Raw genomic sequence first — 19,130 nt, forward strand, 5'->3', positions numbered from 1 at the left:
CGAGACCAGCTGGCCAACATGGTGAAACCCCGTCTCTAAAAATACAAAAAAAAAAAAAAAAAAAAAAAGCTGGGCACAGTGGTACATGCCTGTAATTGCAGCTACTCAGGAGGCTAAGGCAGGAGAATCAGTTGAACCTCGGAGGCGGAGGTTGCAGTGAGCGGATATCGCGCCACTGCACTCCAGCCTGGGTGACAGAGTGAGACTCCGTTTCAAAAACAAAAACAAAAGCAAAAACCGCAAAAAACTAACCCCAGTGAGATGGTGTAAGAACTTGCAGAGTAAAATGCGCCTGAGGCACTCATGGGGCATAGTTCAGAGTCTCCTGAGAGGGGGTTACTGAGCACTTTAGTGAGTAGGATGGATTGGGACAGTCTCTCAATTAATTGTATGGCCTGACTTGACACATGATTAAGACATATCTGTGTCTTGAAAAGGTTTTTTCACTTATTTTGACCTAAGGTTTGTTTTCATTTTCTTGAGACAGAGTTTCCCTGTGTCACCCAGGCTGGAGTGCAGTGGTACCATCTCGGCCCACTGCAACCTCCAGATCTTGAGTTCAGGTGATTCTCATGCCTCAGCCTCCCAAGTAGCTGGGACTACAGGTGTGCACCACCACACTCAGCTAGTTTCTGTAGTTTTAGTAGAGACAGAGTTTCACCATGTTAGCTAGGCTGTTCTCAAACTTTGGCCTCAAGTGACTCACCTACCTGGGCCTTCCGAAGTGCTGGGATTACAGGCATGAGCCATTGTGCCCAGCTCACCTCAGTTTTTTAACTGTATATTGCATTTTATTAGTAGAGCTTGAAAGGTAAGAAAATATTTACAAAGGGTGTAAAAGAGGTGAGTTTCAAAAACAATATCTAATAATATATTTTATTTGTTGAACATTTTCGTTTACCTTTTTCTTTCTCAGAGTGAGTTTAGGAAGTTTCCCGGGCATGTTTTTTTTTATGGTGGAGTGATTTTTTTTTTTTTTTTTTTTTTTGAGACAGAGTCTCACTCTGTCACCTAGGCTGGAGTGCAATGGTGCCATTTTGGCTCACTGCAACCTCTGCCTCCCGGGTTCAAGTGATTCTCCTGCCTCAGCCTCCTGGGTAGCTGGGATTTCAGGCACACACCACCATACCTAGCTAATTTTTGTATTTTTAGTAGAGACAGGGTTTCACCATCTTAGGCTGGTCTTGAACTCCTGACCTCAGGTGGTCCACCCGCCTCGTCCTCCCAAAGTGCTGGGATTACAGGCATGGTCCACCGTGCTTGGCCTATGGCAGTGATTTCAAACAGAATTCCATCTAGCTTTTAGAATGTTAGCTACCAAGGAAAAAAATAAAGAAAAGAAATCTCTCTTCAATTTCAGCTGTAGACAATGAATACATTTCCACAAAACAATGTGATAGATAATTGATGAGTTAAATAGATTCCTGAAAACTTCAATTCCTTTTTTTAGCCGGGTAAATTCTTGGTAGTGAATATCTTTGTTCTATATCCTGTGTTTTTTTGTGTGTTTGATTGTTTTTTGAGATAAAGAGTCGCACTGTGACACCCAGGCTGGAGTACAATGGTGCAATCTTAGCTCACTGCAACCTCCAATTTGCAAGTTCAAGTAATTCTCCTGCCTCAGCCTCCTGAGTAGCTGAGACTGCAGGCATGTGCCACCACACCTGACTAGTTTTTGTATTTTTAGTAGAGATGGGGTTTCACCATGTTGGCCAGGCTGGTCTCGAACTCCTGACCTCAAGTGATCTGCCCACCTTGGCCTCCCATAGTGCTGGGATTACAGGTGTGAGCCACTGCACCCAGCCCTATATCCTGTTATTTTGGTTTTTGAGTTTAATGCTAAATTTTATGTGATGAAACTTGGTACCTCCTAGAAGTGTTCCCATGTGATTAATATATTTTTTTTTTTTTTGAGGTGGACTCTCACTCTGTTGGCCAAGCTGGAGTGCAGTGGTGCAATCTTGGCTCACTGCAAGCTCCACCTCCCGGGTTCACGCCATTCTCCTGCCTCAGCCTCTCGAGTAGCTGGGACTACAGGTGCCCACTACCACACCCGGCTAATTTTTTGTATTTTTAGTAGAAACAGGGTTTCACCATGTTGGCCAGGATGGTCTCGATCTCTTGACCTCATGATCCACCCACCTCGGCCTCCCAAAGTGCTGGGATTACAGGCATGAGCCACGTGCCTGGCCTTTTTTTTTTTTTTTTAAATGGAATTTAGATCTTGTTGCCCTGGGTGGAGTGCAGTGGGCAATCTTGGCTCACCTCAACCTACACCTCCTGGGTTCAAGCAATTCTTCTGCCTCAGCCTCTCGAATAGCTGGGATTACAGGCACCCACAACCACCATGTCCAGCTAATTTTTGTATTTTTAGTGGAGATGGGGTTTTATCATGTTGGCCAGGCTGGTCTTGAACTCCTGACCTCAGGTGATCCACCCGCCTCGGCCTCCCAAAGTGCTGGGATTACAGGTGCGAGCCATCACGCTGGGCCAAGCAATACTCTTGTACCTCAGCCTTCCAAGTACCTGGGACTACAGGCATGCACCACCACGCCTAGGTAGTTTTTGTTTTTGTATTTTTTTAGAGATGGGGTTTTTCCATGTTGCTCAGGCTGGTCTCAAACTCCTGAGCTCAGGCAATCCACCTGCCTTGGCCTCTCAGAGTGCTGGGATTACAGGCATGAGCCATTGTGCCTGATCATACCATATTTTCTTTATTCAGTCTACCATTGATAGGCATTCAAGTTGATTCCATGTCTTTGCTATTGTGAATAGTGCTGTAGTGAACACCCTTGTGCATGTGTGTTTATGACAGAATAATTTATATTTCTTTGGGTATATACCCAATGATGAGGTTGCTTGATGAAATTGTAATTCTGTTTTTAGTTCTGTGAGAAATTGCCACACTGCTTTTTACAATGGTTGAATTAATGTACACTTTAACAGCAGTGTATAAGCATTCCCTTTTCTCTGCAACCTTGACATCATCTATTTTTTGGCTTTTTAATAGCTGTTCTCACTGGTATGAGATGGTATCTCGTGGTTTTTCTTTGCATTTCTCCAGTAATTATTGATAGGCATTTTATTATATGTGTGTTAGCCACGTTTGTCTTCTTTTGAAAAGCATCTTTTTCATGTTTTTTGTCACTTTTTAGTGAGGTCTTTTTTTTCTTGTAAACTTGTTTAAGTTTTTTATGGATTCTGGACATTAGACCTTTGTTAGAAGCATAGTTTGCAAATATTTCCTATTATTCTGTTGGTTGTCTGTTTTCTGTGTTGATAGTTTCCTTTGCTGTGAAGAAGCTCTTTAGTTTAATTAGGTCCAATTTGTCAATTTTTGTTTTTTTTGCACTTGCTTTTTGTATCTTCATCATGCAATCTCTGCTGGATTCTATGTCTAGAATGACATTTCCTAAGTTATCTTCCAGGGTTTTTTATAATGTTAAAATAAACATTTCAGTCTTTAATCTTGAGTTGATTTTTGTATATGGTGTAATAAAGGAGTCCAGTTTCAATCTTCTACATAGTGCTAGCTAGTTATTCCACCACCATTTATTACATAGGGAATTGTTTCCACATTTCTTTGTTAAAGATCAGATGGTTGTAGGTGTGTGATATTATTTCTGGACTGTCTATTCTGTTGCATTGGTCTATGAGTTTGTTTTTGTACCAGTTCCATGTTGCTTTGTTTACTGCAGTTCTGTAGTATAATTTGAAGGCAGGTAATGTAATGCCTTCAGCTTTGCTGTTTTTGCTTATGATTACCTTGGCTATTCAGACTCTTTGGTTTTATATGAATTTTACAATAGTTGTTTTTTTTTTTTTTTAGTTCTTTTAAAAATATTATGGTCATTTGATTAGAATAGCATTAAATCTGTAAATTTTGGGGGGCAGTATGATCATTTTTAGGATATTGATCTTTTCTATTTATGAGCATAAAGTTGTTTTCCATTTGTGCCATTTCTGACTTCTTTAAGCATTGTTTTGCAATTCTTATAGAGATCTTTCACCTTCCTGGTATTCGTAGATATTTTGTTCTTTTTGTGGCAGTTGTGAAGGGATTGTGTTTATGATTCGTATTTGGCTTGGATGTTGTTGATTTGAAGGGATGCTACTAATTTTTGTACACTTTGTATCCTGAAATGATACTCCAGTTGTTTGTAAGTTAAAGAGCTTTTCTGTGAAGACTATATGGTTTTCCAGATGGAGAATTATGTTGTCTGAAAACATAATTTGTCGAACAGGGATAATTTGACTTCCTCTCTTCCTGTTTAAATGCCTTTTATTTATTTTTATTTTTATTTTTTTGAGATGGAGTCTCGCTCTGTCGCCCAGGCTGGAGTGAAGTGGTAGTCTTGGCTCACCGCAAACTCCACCTCCCAAGTTCAAGTGATTCTCTTGCCTCAGCCTCCTGAGTAGCTGGGATTACAGGTGTCCGCCACTGTGCCTGGTTAATTTTTGTATTTTTAGTAGAGGTGGGGTTTCACCATGTTGGCCAGGCTGGTCTCAAACTTCTGATCCCGTGAGCCGCCCACCTTGGCCTCCCAAAGTGCTGGGATTACAGGCGTGAGCCGCCGTACCTGGCCAAATGCCTTTTATTTTTATCTTTTGCCTAATTACTCTGACCAGTACTTCCAATTTTATGTTGAATAGTAGTGTTGAGAGAAGGTATCTTTGCCTTGTGCCAGTTTTCAAAGAGGAATGCTTTGGTTTTTTTTTTTTTTTCTTTTTGAGATAGAGTCTCACTTTGTCTCCCAGGTTGGAGTGCAGTGGCACAATCTCGGCACTCTGCAGCCTCCACCTTCTGGGTTCAAGTGATTCTCTTTGCTCAGCCTCTCGAGTAGCTGGGATTACAGGCACCTGCCATCACACCTGGCTAATTTTTATATTTTTAGTGGAGACAGGGTTTTGCCATGTTAGCCAGGTTGATCTTGAAATCCTGACCTCAGGGGATCCACCTGCCTTGGCCTCCCAAGTTGCTGGAATTACAGGCATGAGCCACTGCACCCGTCCACTTCCAAGTTTTGTCCATTCAGTATGTTGGCTGATGGTTTGTCATAGATAACTTATTATTTTAAAGTATGTACCTTCAATGGCTAGGTTGTTGAGGGTTTTTAACATGAAAGATGTTAAATTTTATCGAAAGCTTTTTCTGCATCTATTGTGGTAATCTTGTGGTTTGTGTCTAGTTTTGTTTATGTGATGAATCGCATTTATTGATTTGTGTATGTTGAACCAACCTTGCATTCCCAGAATAAATTCTACTTGATAATATTGGGTTAGCTTTTTGATACACTGCTGGATTTGGTTTGTCAGTATTTTGTTGAAGATTTTTGCATCAATGTTCAAAGATATTGGCCTGAATTTTTTTTTGTTTGTTTTATCTTTGCCAGGTTTTGGTATCAGAATAATGCTGTTGTTATATAATGAGTTGGAAAGAAGTTACTTTTTCTTAATTGCTTAAAGTAGTTTCTGTAGAAATAATAATCAGCACTTTTTTGTACATCAGATAGAATTCAGCTGTGAATCTGTCTGGTCCTTGGCTTTATTTGGTTGGTAGGCTATTTATTACTAATTCAATTTTTGAGCTTCATATTCATCCATTTAGGGGTTTCATTTCTTTTTTGTTAATTCTTGGAAGGATGTATTTGTTCAATACTTTTTTCATTTTTTCTAGATTGTCTTGTTTGTGTGCACAGAGGTGTTCATAGTAGATTTCAAGATATTTTTGTGGGGTCAGGGGTAATGTCTCTTTTATTATTTCTAATTGTGTTTATTTGGGTCATCCCATCTTCCTTATCTAGTTAGTGGCTTATTTACTTTTTCATAGATTTAATTCCTGGATTTTTTGATATTTTGTAAAGTTTTTATGTCTAAATCTCAGTTTAGGTCTGATTTTGGTTATTTCTTGTCTGCTGCTAGCTTAGGAATTGATTTTCTCTTGCTTCTTTCATTCTTTTATTGATGATATCAGGTTGTAAAATGAATATCTTTCAAACTTTTTAATTTGAGCATTAAATGCTATAAATTTCCCTTTAACGCTATCTTAGCTATATTGCAGAGATTCTGATGTGTTGTTTTTTAGTTCTTTTTTTTGAGATGGAGTTTTACTCTTGTTGTCCAGGCTGAATGCAATGGCACAGTCTCAACTCACAGCAACCTCCGCCTCTTAGGTTCAAGCATTCTCCTTCCTCAGCCTTTCAAGTAGTTGGGATTACAGGCATGTGCCACCATGCCCGCCTAATTTTTGTAATTTTAGTAGAGACAGGATTTCACCATGTTGGCCAGGCTGGTCTTGAACTCCTGACCTCATGTGATCTGCCTGCCTCAGCCTCCCAAAGTGCTGGGATTACAGGTATGAGCCACCGTGCCTGGCCTATTTTTTTGTTCTTATTTGTTTAAAGTAACTTCTTGGTTTCTGCCTTAATTTCATTATTTACCAAAAAGTTATTCAAGTGCAGGTTGTTTAATTTTTATGTAATTGTGTCAGTTGTTTTATTTTTATTGAACTATATTTCTGTTCAGCTGTCGTCTGTGTGTTTGGTTTGTATAATTTTGAGTTTTTTGAATTTGCTGAGGCTTATTATTGTTATTATTTTTTTAAGTATTTATTGATCATTCTTGGGTGTTTCTCGGAGAGGGGGATGTGGCAGGGTCATAGGATAATAGTGGAGAGAAGGTCAGGAGATAAACACATGAACAAAGGTCTCTGGTTTTCCTAGGCAGAGTTCCCTGCGGCCTTCTGCAGTGTTTGTGCCCCTGGGTACTTGAGATTAGGGAGTGGTGATGACTCTTAAAGAGCATGCTGCCTTCAAGCATCTGTTTAACAAAGCACATCTTGCACCGCCCTTAATCCATTTAACCCTGAGTTGACACAGCACATGTTTCAGAGAGCACGGGGCTGGGGGAAAGGCCATAGATCAACAGCATCCCAAGGCAGAAGAATTTCTCCTAGTCAGAACAAAATGGAGTCTCCTATGCCCACCTCTTTCTACACAGACACAACAACAATCTGATCTCTCCTTCCTTTCCCAACACTTCCCCCCCTTCTTTTCAACAAAACCGCCATTGTCCTCATGGCCTGCTCCCGATGGTCGCTGTCTCTTCGGAGCTGTTGGGTACACCTCCCAGACAGGGCGGCCGGGCAGAGGCGCTCCTCACTTCCCAGATGGGGCGGCCGGGCAGAGGCGCTCCTCACATCCCAGATGGGGCAGCTGGGCAGAGGCGCTCCTCACATCCCAGATGATGGGTGGCCGGGTAGAGGCACTCCTCACATCCCAGACGATGGGTGGCCGAGCAGAGGCGCTCCTCACCTCCCAGATGGGGTGGCCAGGCAGAGGCGCTCCTCACTTCCCAGATGGGGTGGCCGGGCAGAGACGCTCCTCACCTCCCAGATGGGGCGGGCGGGCAGAGGCGCCCCTCACCTCCCAGACGGGGCGGGCGGGCAGAGGCGCTCCTCACCTCCCAGACGGGGCGGGCGGGCAGAGGCGCTCCTCACTTCCTCCCAGATGGGGTGGCAGCCAGGCAGAGGCGCTCCTCACTTCCCAGATGGGGCGGCCGGGCAGAGGGGCTCTGCTGAGGATTATTCTATTTCTGATTGTGTGGTCAGTTTTTGAGTATGTGCCACATGGTGATGAGAACAATGTATGTTATGTTATTTTTAGATGAAGACTTTTGTAGATGTCTATTAGGACTATTTGGTCAAGTGTGGACTTTAGGTCCTAATGTTTTAATTGTCTTCTTCAGTTATCTGTCTATTAGTGCCTGTGGGATGTTGTAGTCTCCCAGTATTATTGTGTCAGAATCTAAAACTCTTTATAGGTCTCTAAGAACTTGCTTTATTCATGTGAACCCATGAATTTTATAAAACACCTTTCTCTCTTCTGCTTTTTCTCCCATAAGCATTCTTACGTGTGCACACAGTGTGCAAAATTCAGATGTCCAAGAGTTCAAGGACATGTGATGGACCTGTCTGTTGTAAAACAAAATATAAATTAGAAATAAGAGGCTTAGTCCACATTAAAATAAGAGAAAATATCTTACTAAAATCTCTTTTCTTAAAACATTTAGATTATGTGTAGATTTTTATCCCTGTTTTTTTGAGATATATGTAAATCATATTAACAGCAAAATAAACCTTTTGTCATATTTTTTTTGACTCAGGATTGTCTTTATCTGGGACCTGAGATTAATTGCTTTGTTTTTGCTTTGGCAAAAGATTATTCTTATGATAGTCTTTTAAAGTTGACACAGATTTGTTCAGAGTAAAGCTCATTCCAAGAGCACACAAAAGTTGAGCATAAAAATAGATAAAATTTAGCAATACAGTATTATGAAGATTAAAAGATACTGAGTAAGTTGTTTGACAGAAACCTGATTATCCATGGTGATTCTTTGCAGGCTAAAGTATTTATACTACAAAAGCAAAAAGAGTTCAGTTTATGGCCAGATGTGGTGGCTCATGCCTGTAATCCCAGGATTTTGGGAGGTTGAGGTGGGCAGATCACCTGAGGTTGGGAGTTTGAGAAACCCCATCTCTATTAAAAATACAAAATTAGAAGGGTGTGGTGGTGCATGCCTGTAATCCCAGGTATTTGGGAGGCTGAGGCAGGATAGTTGCTTGAATCTGGGAGGCAGAGGTTGTGGTAAGCTGAGATCATGTCATTGCACTCCAGCCTGGGCAACAAAAGCAAAACTCTATCTCAAAAATAAAATAAAATAAAATAAATAAAATAAAATAAAATAAACAAACAAAAAAAAAACCAATTCAGTTTATAAACTGAACAGTGGAGTCTGTTGTCATACCTTGGTTTCTATTTATTACTTCAGTACAATTAGCATAGTTATGTAGTGTTTGTAGACAACCTCATTCATACACATTCACTAGCATTTTCTACAATAGTATGAATAAAGCCATAATATTTACTTTAAATGAATTCCTTAAATAGCTGTTTTAATATTGTGATTCATACTTTTGAAATGTAGTTTTTGAACTGAATTATAGTTACAGAAAAATTTTAAAAATTCCACATACATTATGAGTAGTACATTAAAATTATTCATGCTTACATATTTATGTCTAATATCCAAAGAAAATTTACTACCAAATTGTTACAGTAGATGTTAGTCTGATAGGCTTATTAATTTAACCAATAGGGATAATTATAAGTAAGAATAATGTTAGTGTCTTTCATTTCACAAATTGGAATGCTGCTATTACAGGACAAATAAAGGCAAGTGATGTGGCCACCCAAAAACTGTAATACCTCTCTAGTAAGCTATGTTGCAGGCTCACATATATTCCATTATATTATCACAGTCATATTTTACTTTTTTATCAAAAATACTGGTGGAAGTTGTCAAATATATTTCAATATAGATTTTGCCTTCAATGGCTAGATGAGTGCAGCAGAGATGAATAAAAACTTTTAAAATTCCACTGATAATATGCCCCCTTTCTTCATAATACTCATGTTACTCATGCTGAGAGTAGCTATGCACCTTGGGTATTTAGAGAGAAATTCTTTTTAGAGGAATATTTTCTGACTGACTTGAGCAATCTTATATCTAATCTCAGGTTTTTTAAAGAGGCTTTTAACTTCCTTTTTTCTCAATATAATCTTTCTTGGAATGAGAGCTGTTTTTCTTTTGAATGCTTTGTATATCTATTTTAGAAGCCCTATTAGTATCCAATAATATCTCTGAAAGACATGGGCTATTGCAGTGAGAACTCTTGGAGCTAGCTTTATCTGGATGCATGCTGGAAATCCAGCAGGATTTTTTCCATGTAACCATTATAAATAGAAACTGTGGCTTAAACAATGCTCTCATTACCATTATTGTGAAGGTGCAATTCTACCGAAGAGGCCTGGAGGCTCTCCTTCTGCAGCTCAGGCTTCACTCTTTTTTTTTTTTTTTTTTTTGAGACAGTCTTGCCCTGTCTCCCAGGCTGGAGTGCAGTGACACGATCTCAGCTCACTGCAACCTCTGCCTCCTAGGTTGAAGCAATTCTTCTGCCTCAGCCTCCGAGTAGCTGAAATTACAGGTGCCCTCCACCACGCCCAGCTATTTTATTTTTCATTTTTTATTTTTTATTTTTAGTAGAGATGGGGTTTCGCCATGTTGGCCAGGCTGGTCTTGAACTCCTGACCTCATGATTCACCAGCCTCAGCCTCCCAAAGGGCTAGGATAACAGGCATGAGCCACCATGCCCAGCCAGGCTTCACTCTTTGATATGACACTAAAGTGCTGCTGTGGGAATTGGCATTCACCTAAGATGTGAGCTGCCAGCTGTGAGCCCTGTGCTGTGGGCTGTATGTCAGTGGCAGATGGTAGGAAACAAAAGAGGACACTGGCCACCAGAAGAGGGGAAGCAAGAGTGCTCTAGCCCAGTCTTCAGGGAGTAGAGAGTCACTGATTTAAAATGCAAGTAGCCAAAAAGATAGCACCCTTTTCAATCACTTTTGTAGAAGAGTGAAAGTCTACCTTAAGCAGTTACCTGGCTTCAAGTTGCAAAACTACCTTCTGTCATGAAGATGTGAAAAGCTTATTTTGTCATTGAATATAACCAATTAGCATACATGGATGGCCTCCCAAATGACCAAGTGAATTTAGGATGAACTATGTATGGCATGGTGCTGTAAATTCTTCTACTTGTGAACTAATTATGGTAACTGTCTTTCTGTCTTTTTAGTCTCTTAAGTAGACTGACTGTAATACATGTGACATTCAGATTTAAGTGTATAATGAAACAGTTTTCTGTTACATTATTTTGGTTTCTCTGGGGCTGAAGAGAATTTTTTAAAAATTATATTTTTCAAACACTGTCTAGAATTACCAGACATAATATAAACACATAAGGTGCCAACCAAGCTTTATTTTAAAGGGGACTTTCCCTCTTAGTCTTCCAGTCAACTCACAATTATGCTCTAAAGTGCATGCTGTCACTTAAATATGCAAGCAGAATTGTGTCTCTGTCTATTTGGTATCTATAGTCCTCTGTAGTCACTTCTAGAGGGGCTAGACCAGATTTCTACAAACTTTATAGGGCAGATATTAGTCATTTTACTTCATTCAATGACTCTTATATCTTCAGAACTGAAACTGATTCAGAGACCATGGAGCCCAGAAACCTAATCAGAGTAACAGTGTGCATTGAGTAGAGATGGAGACATGAGAATCTCCACTTCTCTTTCCCTTCTCTCGCTAAAATGCTCACAATTGCAGGTAACAACTGCTGCTACTCCACCCATCTGGGACCTAAATCTGCAGCTCTGAATTCTAAATCTAGGTCTTGAAATTTGAAAAAAAAAAAAAATCCAAAACTTTTATTTGAGGAATGAAAGTCTTTTTACTTATAAAACTCAGACAGACATTAAAATAAGAGCACAATTACATCTTTCTCCCTTCCTTCAACTATGTATTCATCTCTTGAAACCATTCACTATTGCCACAGGTAGATGTAGGTTAAACTAATAATGTCACACTGGACACTATATTCTATACCCTTACCCTTAATGTATAGTCAATCAATAATTAAAGTTATTTATTTAAACAAGAATTTCTGACAAACAAGTTTGTATGTCTCTCTTTTTTTTTGCCTTCACAAATCCCCTTGTAACTGCTGCTAATCAAAGTGTAAATTCCAGGCATCTTGAATATTTCTTCTCAAGTTACAATACTTAAGCTTGGCCCAAATAAACTGTCTACTTATATTCATGTTGTGTCAGCTTTTTTTTTTTTTTTTTTTTTTTTTAGGTGTAGTTTTGCTCTTGTTGCCCAGGCTGGAGTGCAATGGCTTGATCTTGGCTCATTGCAACCTCTGCCTCCCAAGTTCAAGTGATTCTCTTGCCTCAGCTTCCTGAACAGCTGGGATTACAGGCATGGGCCACCATGCCCGGCTAATTTTGTATTTTTAGTAGAGATGGGGTTTCTTCATGTTGGTCAGGCTGGTCTCAAACTCCCAACCTCAGGTGATCCTTCAACCTCAGGGGATCCACCTGCCTCGGACTCCCAAAGTGCTGGAATTACAGGCATGAGCCATGGCACCCAGCCCATGTCAGCCTTTTTTTAGGTAAAATATTATTTAAAATTTTCTAGAGCAGCCTCTATGAGTAGATCTTTTGATTGTACTCTACTTGCTGTAACAGCCAAAAATGCAGAATGATGTTTATTTTATTTAGAATCTGCAAATAAGGTCTGGCCTCTGCCTGGAATTTATAAAACAGAGTCCGACTTTAGATTGAGAATGTACAGAAAACCAATAGGAGGTGTTTTCTGCCTTGTGAGATGTCAACATAGACAGTTTAGATCCCTCCTTTGAGAGTGTGGCTCTTTGACCTTTTCACATCTTGTGTTTTCACCTGCTACAGTTATGTGAGAGGCTCCAGGTGTAAATAGAATCTGATGGCAGAATCTCTTAAGTGTAAAGAAGCATCTTAGGAGTGAGAGATCAAGGCCACAAAGTAGCCAGAGCCCTGAGCACAAGTATACCTACCTGGAAAATGTGATATTAGAGTATTCTTGCACTTCTACATACCCAAAAGCTAGCTAATCAGGACAGGTGATCCAGGTTCTGCAGCTCCACCAGGGTACTTCCATTTTCTATTTAGAATCAGCCTGAGTCTCTCCTGCTGGCTTGCTATTGAACCATCAGTCCAGGGTCACTGGAAATGCTCTCACAATCACCTAGGTGTCTTTGAGACATTTGAGACTGTCCAGAACAGAATTGTGTCAGGCTGACAAGAGTGGGTAATTTTTCTTCTGTCTTAGTGTAAACGAAATGAGTCATCCTGTGATTGTTCCTCCCCTCATAGAAGAGATGTCTTTGGTTGGTACCCAGGTGAGTGTTTCTCCAGTCCCCTGGTACTTGGGTGAAAAACAAGGAGGAGGTCTGCAGACTCAAACAGATAAACTAATTGCTTCCATTTCATATAGTCATTAGAAAAATAGATGAAGCAGTCATGGTCCCTACCATGCAGGAACTTTTAGTCTAGACTAGCAACTGGATAAATGATTTAATTATGCATCATATGGTGGGTACAATAAATAGATGTGTGCAAAAATGTGGGCTTTATTTGGGCCATTTTCTTTATATTGTAACTTCAGATGTCTATACCTGAACATATATTAATAAACAAAAGTTATTTTTTGCCTTGCCAAGAATACTTATTTATCTTCTAAAACATTATTCTAGAAAACCTTAATGGATTTGTTTAAATTGCTTATTAATATGTGACATAAAATTGAGAGGGCAGTGGGGCTAAAAAAGATTAAAATTACACAAACTCTGAGATTTAAGGTGTTTTTTTTTCTTTTAGGTAAGCTTAAAAAAAGAAACAAATAAAAATACTCCCCAGTGGTGTAAAAAACAGAATTTTACATCAACTCTACACCCTGCTTCAGCCCTGTTTAGATTCACCCTTTTTGAAGGCCTTATTTAGGTCTTGCCCTACCCCGGAGTCTTGCCTCACAGAACTAACTAGAAGAGATCAGAGTTTTGGGTGATGAATCCTGCTGCCTTTTTAGAGTTGGTGCTCACAATTTTCTGAAACCCAATAGCAGATAAATGGAAAATATAACATGTATTATAGGGTCTTAATTTAATAATTTTATATGAAAACCAGTGTTTACAGAGACATTCCATTTAGCAACTTGTTTTCTGTTCCTGCAGATATAGTAGTTGATTCACAAGTCACAAAATAGCAAATATAAATACAATAAAAATTCATCTACATTTCATTAAACTCTATCTGTATCCTTCTCATCTGTCTGTATTTAGATTTTATTCTATGCATTTTAAAAAACTCTGATAAACAGAAGAGGAAATAAAAATGCTGGGTCTTTATTCTAAATCCTTGGATTTATTGGACGCTTAGTATCAACTCACAGGGTATTATTAGAATCAGATAATGTGCTATCACAGTGCTCTGTAACATTCTATTGATCACATAGTACCTGCTTAATAAACATTGCATTAATACATGTGCACATGTTGTTTTCCAAATGCAGACTTACTCAGAAAATTGCTGCTTTCTGTTTTCTCTGTAAACTTTAAAGAGCCAGAAAATGATATGATACTTTAAGATAGAGAATGGTTGTCTTCATTTGCATCAGAAGTATTTGTGTTGTTACAAAAGTGCTGAGTGTAAGGGGCTCTGTGCTGTACCTCATTTTTCTAACTAATGCTAATAATGAACCCAGAGAGAGTGACACCAGCATTGACAGAAGACTTGTTTAGAACACCCATTTATGGACCATTTCCAAACCTGCAGAATCACATTACATAGAGTGGGGCCAATTTTACCAAGTGATTCATAAGCTCATTAAAGCTTGAGTGACAATGCTTAGGTAAGTGGTTATAAGATCAGGCTTCTAATTAGAATCACATGGCCAATTTGCAGAACTCTCTTTACTTATGCCCTTTTCACAGTTTCCGTTCTGGGTGAAAGTGCCTATTTGTTTTAATTAAGTGCCTCATGTGACTCTCAGGTGCCAGAATCAAATATGAGGAGTTCAAGATACATTCATCAGAGTTAAGTTCCACTTTTGCACTAAAGAATGTTCTAGGAATCTGTTCTGTTTGAGTTTGGTGAGGACAGGACAGTGTGGCCAATATTTCTTTCCCCCTTTTTTTTTTTTTTTTTTTTTGAGATGGAGTCTCGCTCTGTCATCCAGGCTGGAGTCAATGGCACGATCTCGGCTCACTGCAACCTCCGCCTCCCGGGTTCAATCAATTCTCCTGCCTCAGCCTCCCGAGTAGCTGGGATTACAGGTGCCTGCCACCATGCCCAGCTGTTTTGTATGCTTGGTAGAGATGGGGTTTCACCCTGTTGGCCAGGCTGATCTTGAACTCCTGACTTCAGGTGATCCACCTGCCTTGGCCTCCCAAAGTGTTGGGATCACAGGCGTGAGACCCCACACCCAGCCAATTTTTGTATTTTTAGTAGAGATGGGGTTTCACCATGTTGGCCAGGCTGCTGTTGAACTCCAGACTTCGTGATCCACCTGCTTTGGCCTCCCAAAGTGCTGGGATTCAATATTTCTATTACTGTAGCAGAAACTGCTGGGGTTTGTAACAGGGCAGGGCACCTGGGGACAAAAAGAAGAGAAACTTATATTTTTCTCTCTGTGGAGCAGCTCATTGTTCCTGAATCTTTTTTGTTGTAAAGGACAGAAATGGGTAGAGTTTTTGTGTCTTGGGCCTTCTGACTTTGAGTGTGGTGGTAACAGGTGAACATGTGGTGCTCAAATTTTTAAAGGCATATTCTCAAGATGCAGGTGTAATTAGCCCAGAAAGTCTCATCTGAGAAAGAATTCTAGAGGAGGAGAGAGAAAAAGTGACCTTTTTTCAGCTAAACATGTCCCAGATCAAGAGCTGTGTCTACTCTGCTTTCTGGAATGCCTTGCATTTAGTACTTGGAAATCTTCACTTCTATACCTGTGTTTTTTCTCCCTAATGAGTTTGTCTTAACTACTTTTAAAAATGCTTATGATAGTTGAGGGTGTCTGAAAAATTTTTCTATATACCAGAGCCTTCTCTACATCATGGCTTTTTATATGCCATGCAGGATTCTCACCATGAATTTGTGATCTGCAATATTAAAAATGTTCTCCTTGTGGCCGTTGAACATGGAGAGGTGTGGATACTCAATATTTCTATGGGGAAAACCTGGGGTTCTTAGTAAAGATGTAGAACATGTAATGTTGAGGTTCTATCTGTGTTCTTTTTATCTGTATGCATTACACAATTAAGAAAATGCTCATTTAAACAGGATGGCATTTATTACCCAGAAAGTTCTGAAAAAATTATCAAGAGATACCTCCTTATTAAGGTGCTATAGAAAGACTACTTAAAATCACTATTAAAAATTGCAGAACATGAAAGATATCTGTATCTTGAACTTCCCATAAAACTGATGTTTTCTTATGGTTAAATTCAGACTGTAATTTACTTTAGTGGGTACAATATCTCAGTAGTAATGTTGTGTCCTTCTGGGTGGATCAGCATACTATAAAATCTTGTCCTAGTGCAGTTGATGTTGATGCTAATAACTCAATAAGCTCTCTTACAGATTTTTTCACTATAGAATTATTTTTCTTTTCATCATTAGGTATCTTTATGGAGCTGATGTGCATAAACCATCACGTTTAATCTGGCTGCCTTTTGTTTTTTGTCTATTGTTTTTTTTGTAGGTTTTCTTTGCATTTATTTTTCTGTGGTAAATGAAAGCTCTCATCTTTGTTTATAGGCTAGGAAAACTGAAAAAAAAAAAACAAAAAAAAAAAACAGGCTCTTCCACTTACTGGATGTTTGACAAAATAGACTTTTGGGGCCAAAACATTGGCATTACTGGTGAACTTGGTAGAGATTCATTAACTCAGACTTTATTTCAGATCTCCCAAAAAAATAATCTGCATTAACAAGATGTCCAGTTTATTGTACACATTAAAATTTGAGCGGTACCTTCTAACTCAAGGTGTCTATTTTGTCTGAAAATTATAAACAACTATGTCTTTTTCATCTGAAAAATATACATAACTCATTCTGTATTATGTAAATGTAGCACTCAAAAATGTATGTTAGTGTTTATGCCTTCAATTTTACATGTTATCATCCAGACAAGTATCACATATACACTGATGTTGTGGATATTTTGCCACTCTCTTTTCTCAGAGTTAGAGAATACATTAGAAAATGTTCATGTGTTGACAATTATTTTATTGGATAATTTCAATCACTCTTATAAGTCAGAACCAGTTCTATTTACTCTAATTTTACCTTGAGTCAAATGAAAAATTCTGCCCATAGCCACTTTGTAAATATGTGTGTTCATGTGTGTTTTCCAGGGACTGTTGACATTTATGGATGTGGCCATAGAATTGTCTCTGGAGGAGTGGCAACACCTGGACATTGCACAGCAGAATTTATATAGAAATGTGATGTTAGAGAACTACAGAAACCTGGCCTTCCTGGGTGAGGATAACTTTAATACAAAATTCCTAACATAAACTAAAGCTTTTATTTTTCTTTAGAATGTTTTCTGGTAATTTATGCTTTTAGATTTCTGTTTTCAAGAAAATACTGGGGATTTGTCTGTTGAGAAAGGAATTTCTTCAAGATGTTTCATCTTGACCTGAACTTTCTGCATTCCTGAGCTAATCTGTGTCCTGCACTTTAGATTAAGGCTAATTTCAGAAGTTCAGTGACATAAAATATTGTTACACCTTAAAATCTAATTGGCATCACCAATTTTTGATTCAGTAGTACCAGGCAGTGAAATTAAGAATCTAAAAAATTAAAATATTTTCTAAATATTTAAAAATTTCTGTTATAAATTAGTGTATTAGAATAAATTTGTTAGCATATTCTATTATATCCTCTTTACTGAGCACATTACTAAGTTGGTAATTGGAGAATATAAGCAAGATTCATTTAGTTATTTTTAATAAAACAGGTATTGCTGTCTCTAAGCCAGACCTGATCACCTCTCTGGAGCAAGGGAAAGAGCCCTGGAATATGAAGCGACATGAGATGGTGGATGAACCCTCAGGTAGGTGAGAGTGAATACAACAGGTGACATGGATGAAAGGTCCAAAGTCAAGAAGAAAGCCACTCTTTAAAGTGATTTAGGAAGCTGTGTTCCAAAGGAAATAGTTTCTGGGAAGCCTGAATTTTTTTTTTTAATTATACTCTCACATAGGGCCATCTTCTGCTTATACCTATAAAATCTAAGAATTCTACTTTCCCTTCAATGATCTTCCTTCAAGTTTACAGTGACAGCCAAAGTACTGTTCATGGCATACAAAAGAGTACAATTTGACTTCTTTTTTCTTGTTTTGTGGACAGACAGATCTATCTCCATAATTTTGAGATACTCTATGTTAAACTATTTTTTAAGTTCTCTTTTTGCATCATGTCTGAAATGTGTGAGAGTAGTAGTTTCTGTTCTATTGGGTTTTTTCTTTTTGGTTTATTTTTCTGCACATTTGATCCTGTTTTCATTACTATAGTCTTGAAATATAGTTTGAAAGTATAAAGTAGGATGTCCTTCTGCTTTGTTCTTTTTCCTCAAGATTGCTTTGGCTATTCAAAGTTTATTGTAGTTTCATGTACATTTTAGGACTGCATTTTTCATTACTGTGAAGAAAAACACTGGAATTTTGATAAGGAGTTCATTGAATCTACAGGTCACTTTGGATAATATGGCAGTTTCATAATACTTATTCTTTCAACAGAAATAAAACATTTTAAAATTTATTTGTGTCCTCTCTAATTTTTTTCATTGATATATCTTTCACTTAAAAGACTTATGAGCTCCTTGTTTAAATTTGTTCTAAAATTGAGTATTTCACTGCTATTGTATTTAAGTTTTTTTTTCCTCCATTTTATCAGATAGTTTAAGTGTATGGAACCATAACTTGTATATTAATTTTATATTTTGTTAATTAACTGAGTGTATTCATTAGTTTAAACAGGTTTTAATGTACTCTCTCTATATATACATATACGTATATGATTACATGATCTACAAACAGCAACATTTTACTTAATTGGTCTTCAATTTCAATGACTTTAAATTTTTCTTTTGACTATTTTGTCTTCCACATGCTTTCAGTGCTATGTTAAAATAGAAGCTAGTTTTGCATTAGTGTCTGTAAATTTGAAGGAGCAAACACCTCTTCAAGTTTTATAAACTGGTTTCAGAAAGTAAAAATGTATTTTTGTTGGGCCCCCAGAGTGATAGAATGTCCTCTGGGTTTGTAGTGAAGGGGTTGTAGCTTGGCCTTAAGGCTGCTGGGTTTGCGCAAGGGTCCACGTTCAGTTGTCTTGTTAAATGGAGCTTGGATAGTTGTAATTCTCATTTAATTTTTGGACAGATTGAATATCCTTCAGGACTTTGCTGTGCAGGGCAGACCCAAGGGCAGGTTTCTGCAGTCAGGCCTGCATATGGTGCGTTTTATATCAGGATGTGGATAAGCATGGCTTTCACTGAGTACAGGAGAGTATTTTCCCAGGTAACTTTGGGTTTCTATGTAGGCAAAACCAGCCATGAACTATGGCTCAGGGAGCTGGAACTGAGTCATGTAACTGCTTCAGGGACCACAGTAAAGGTCAAGGTCTGCAGGCC

General features: G+C 38.5%; 1 protein-coding gene across 47 annotated transcripts in view; it reads left to right on the forward strand.

The window, feature by feature from the left end:
* The window catches only part of ZNF254 (zinc finger protein 254), an 85,713-nt gene that overhangs the window by 52,465 nt on the left and 14,118 nt on the right, over positions 1–19,130 (forward strand). For all 47 annotated transcript variants that reach the window (XM_063658899.1, XM_063658880.1, XM_063658901.1 and 44 more), the window contains 2 exons: positions 16,849–16,975; positions 17,457–17,552. In XM_063658899.1, coding sequence (XP_063514969.1) covers positions 16,864–16,975; positions 17,457–17,552 — 208 coding nt within the window. In that variant the 5' untranslated portion in view covers positions 16,849–16,863. The remainder of the gene's footprint in view (positions 1–16,848; positions 16,976–17,456; positions 17,553–19,130) is intronic.

The sequence above is a fragment of the Pongo pygmaeus genome, chromosome 20 (assembly GCF_028885625.2).
Source record: "Pongo pygmaeus isolate AG05252 chromosome 20, NHGRI_mPonPyg2-v2.0_pri, whole genome shotgun sequence".
NCBI lineage: Eukaryota > Metazoa > Chordata > Mammalia > Primates > Hominidae > Pongo > Pongo pygmaeus.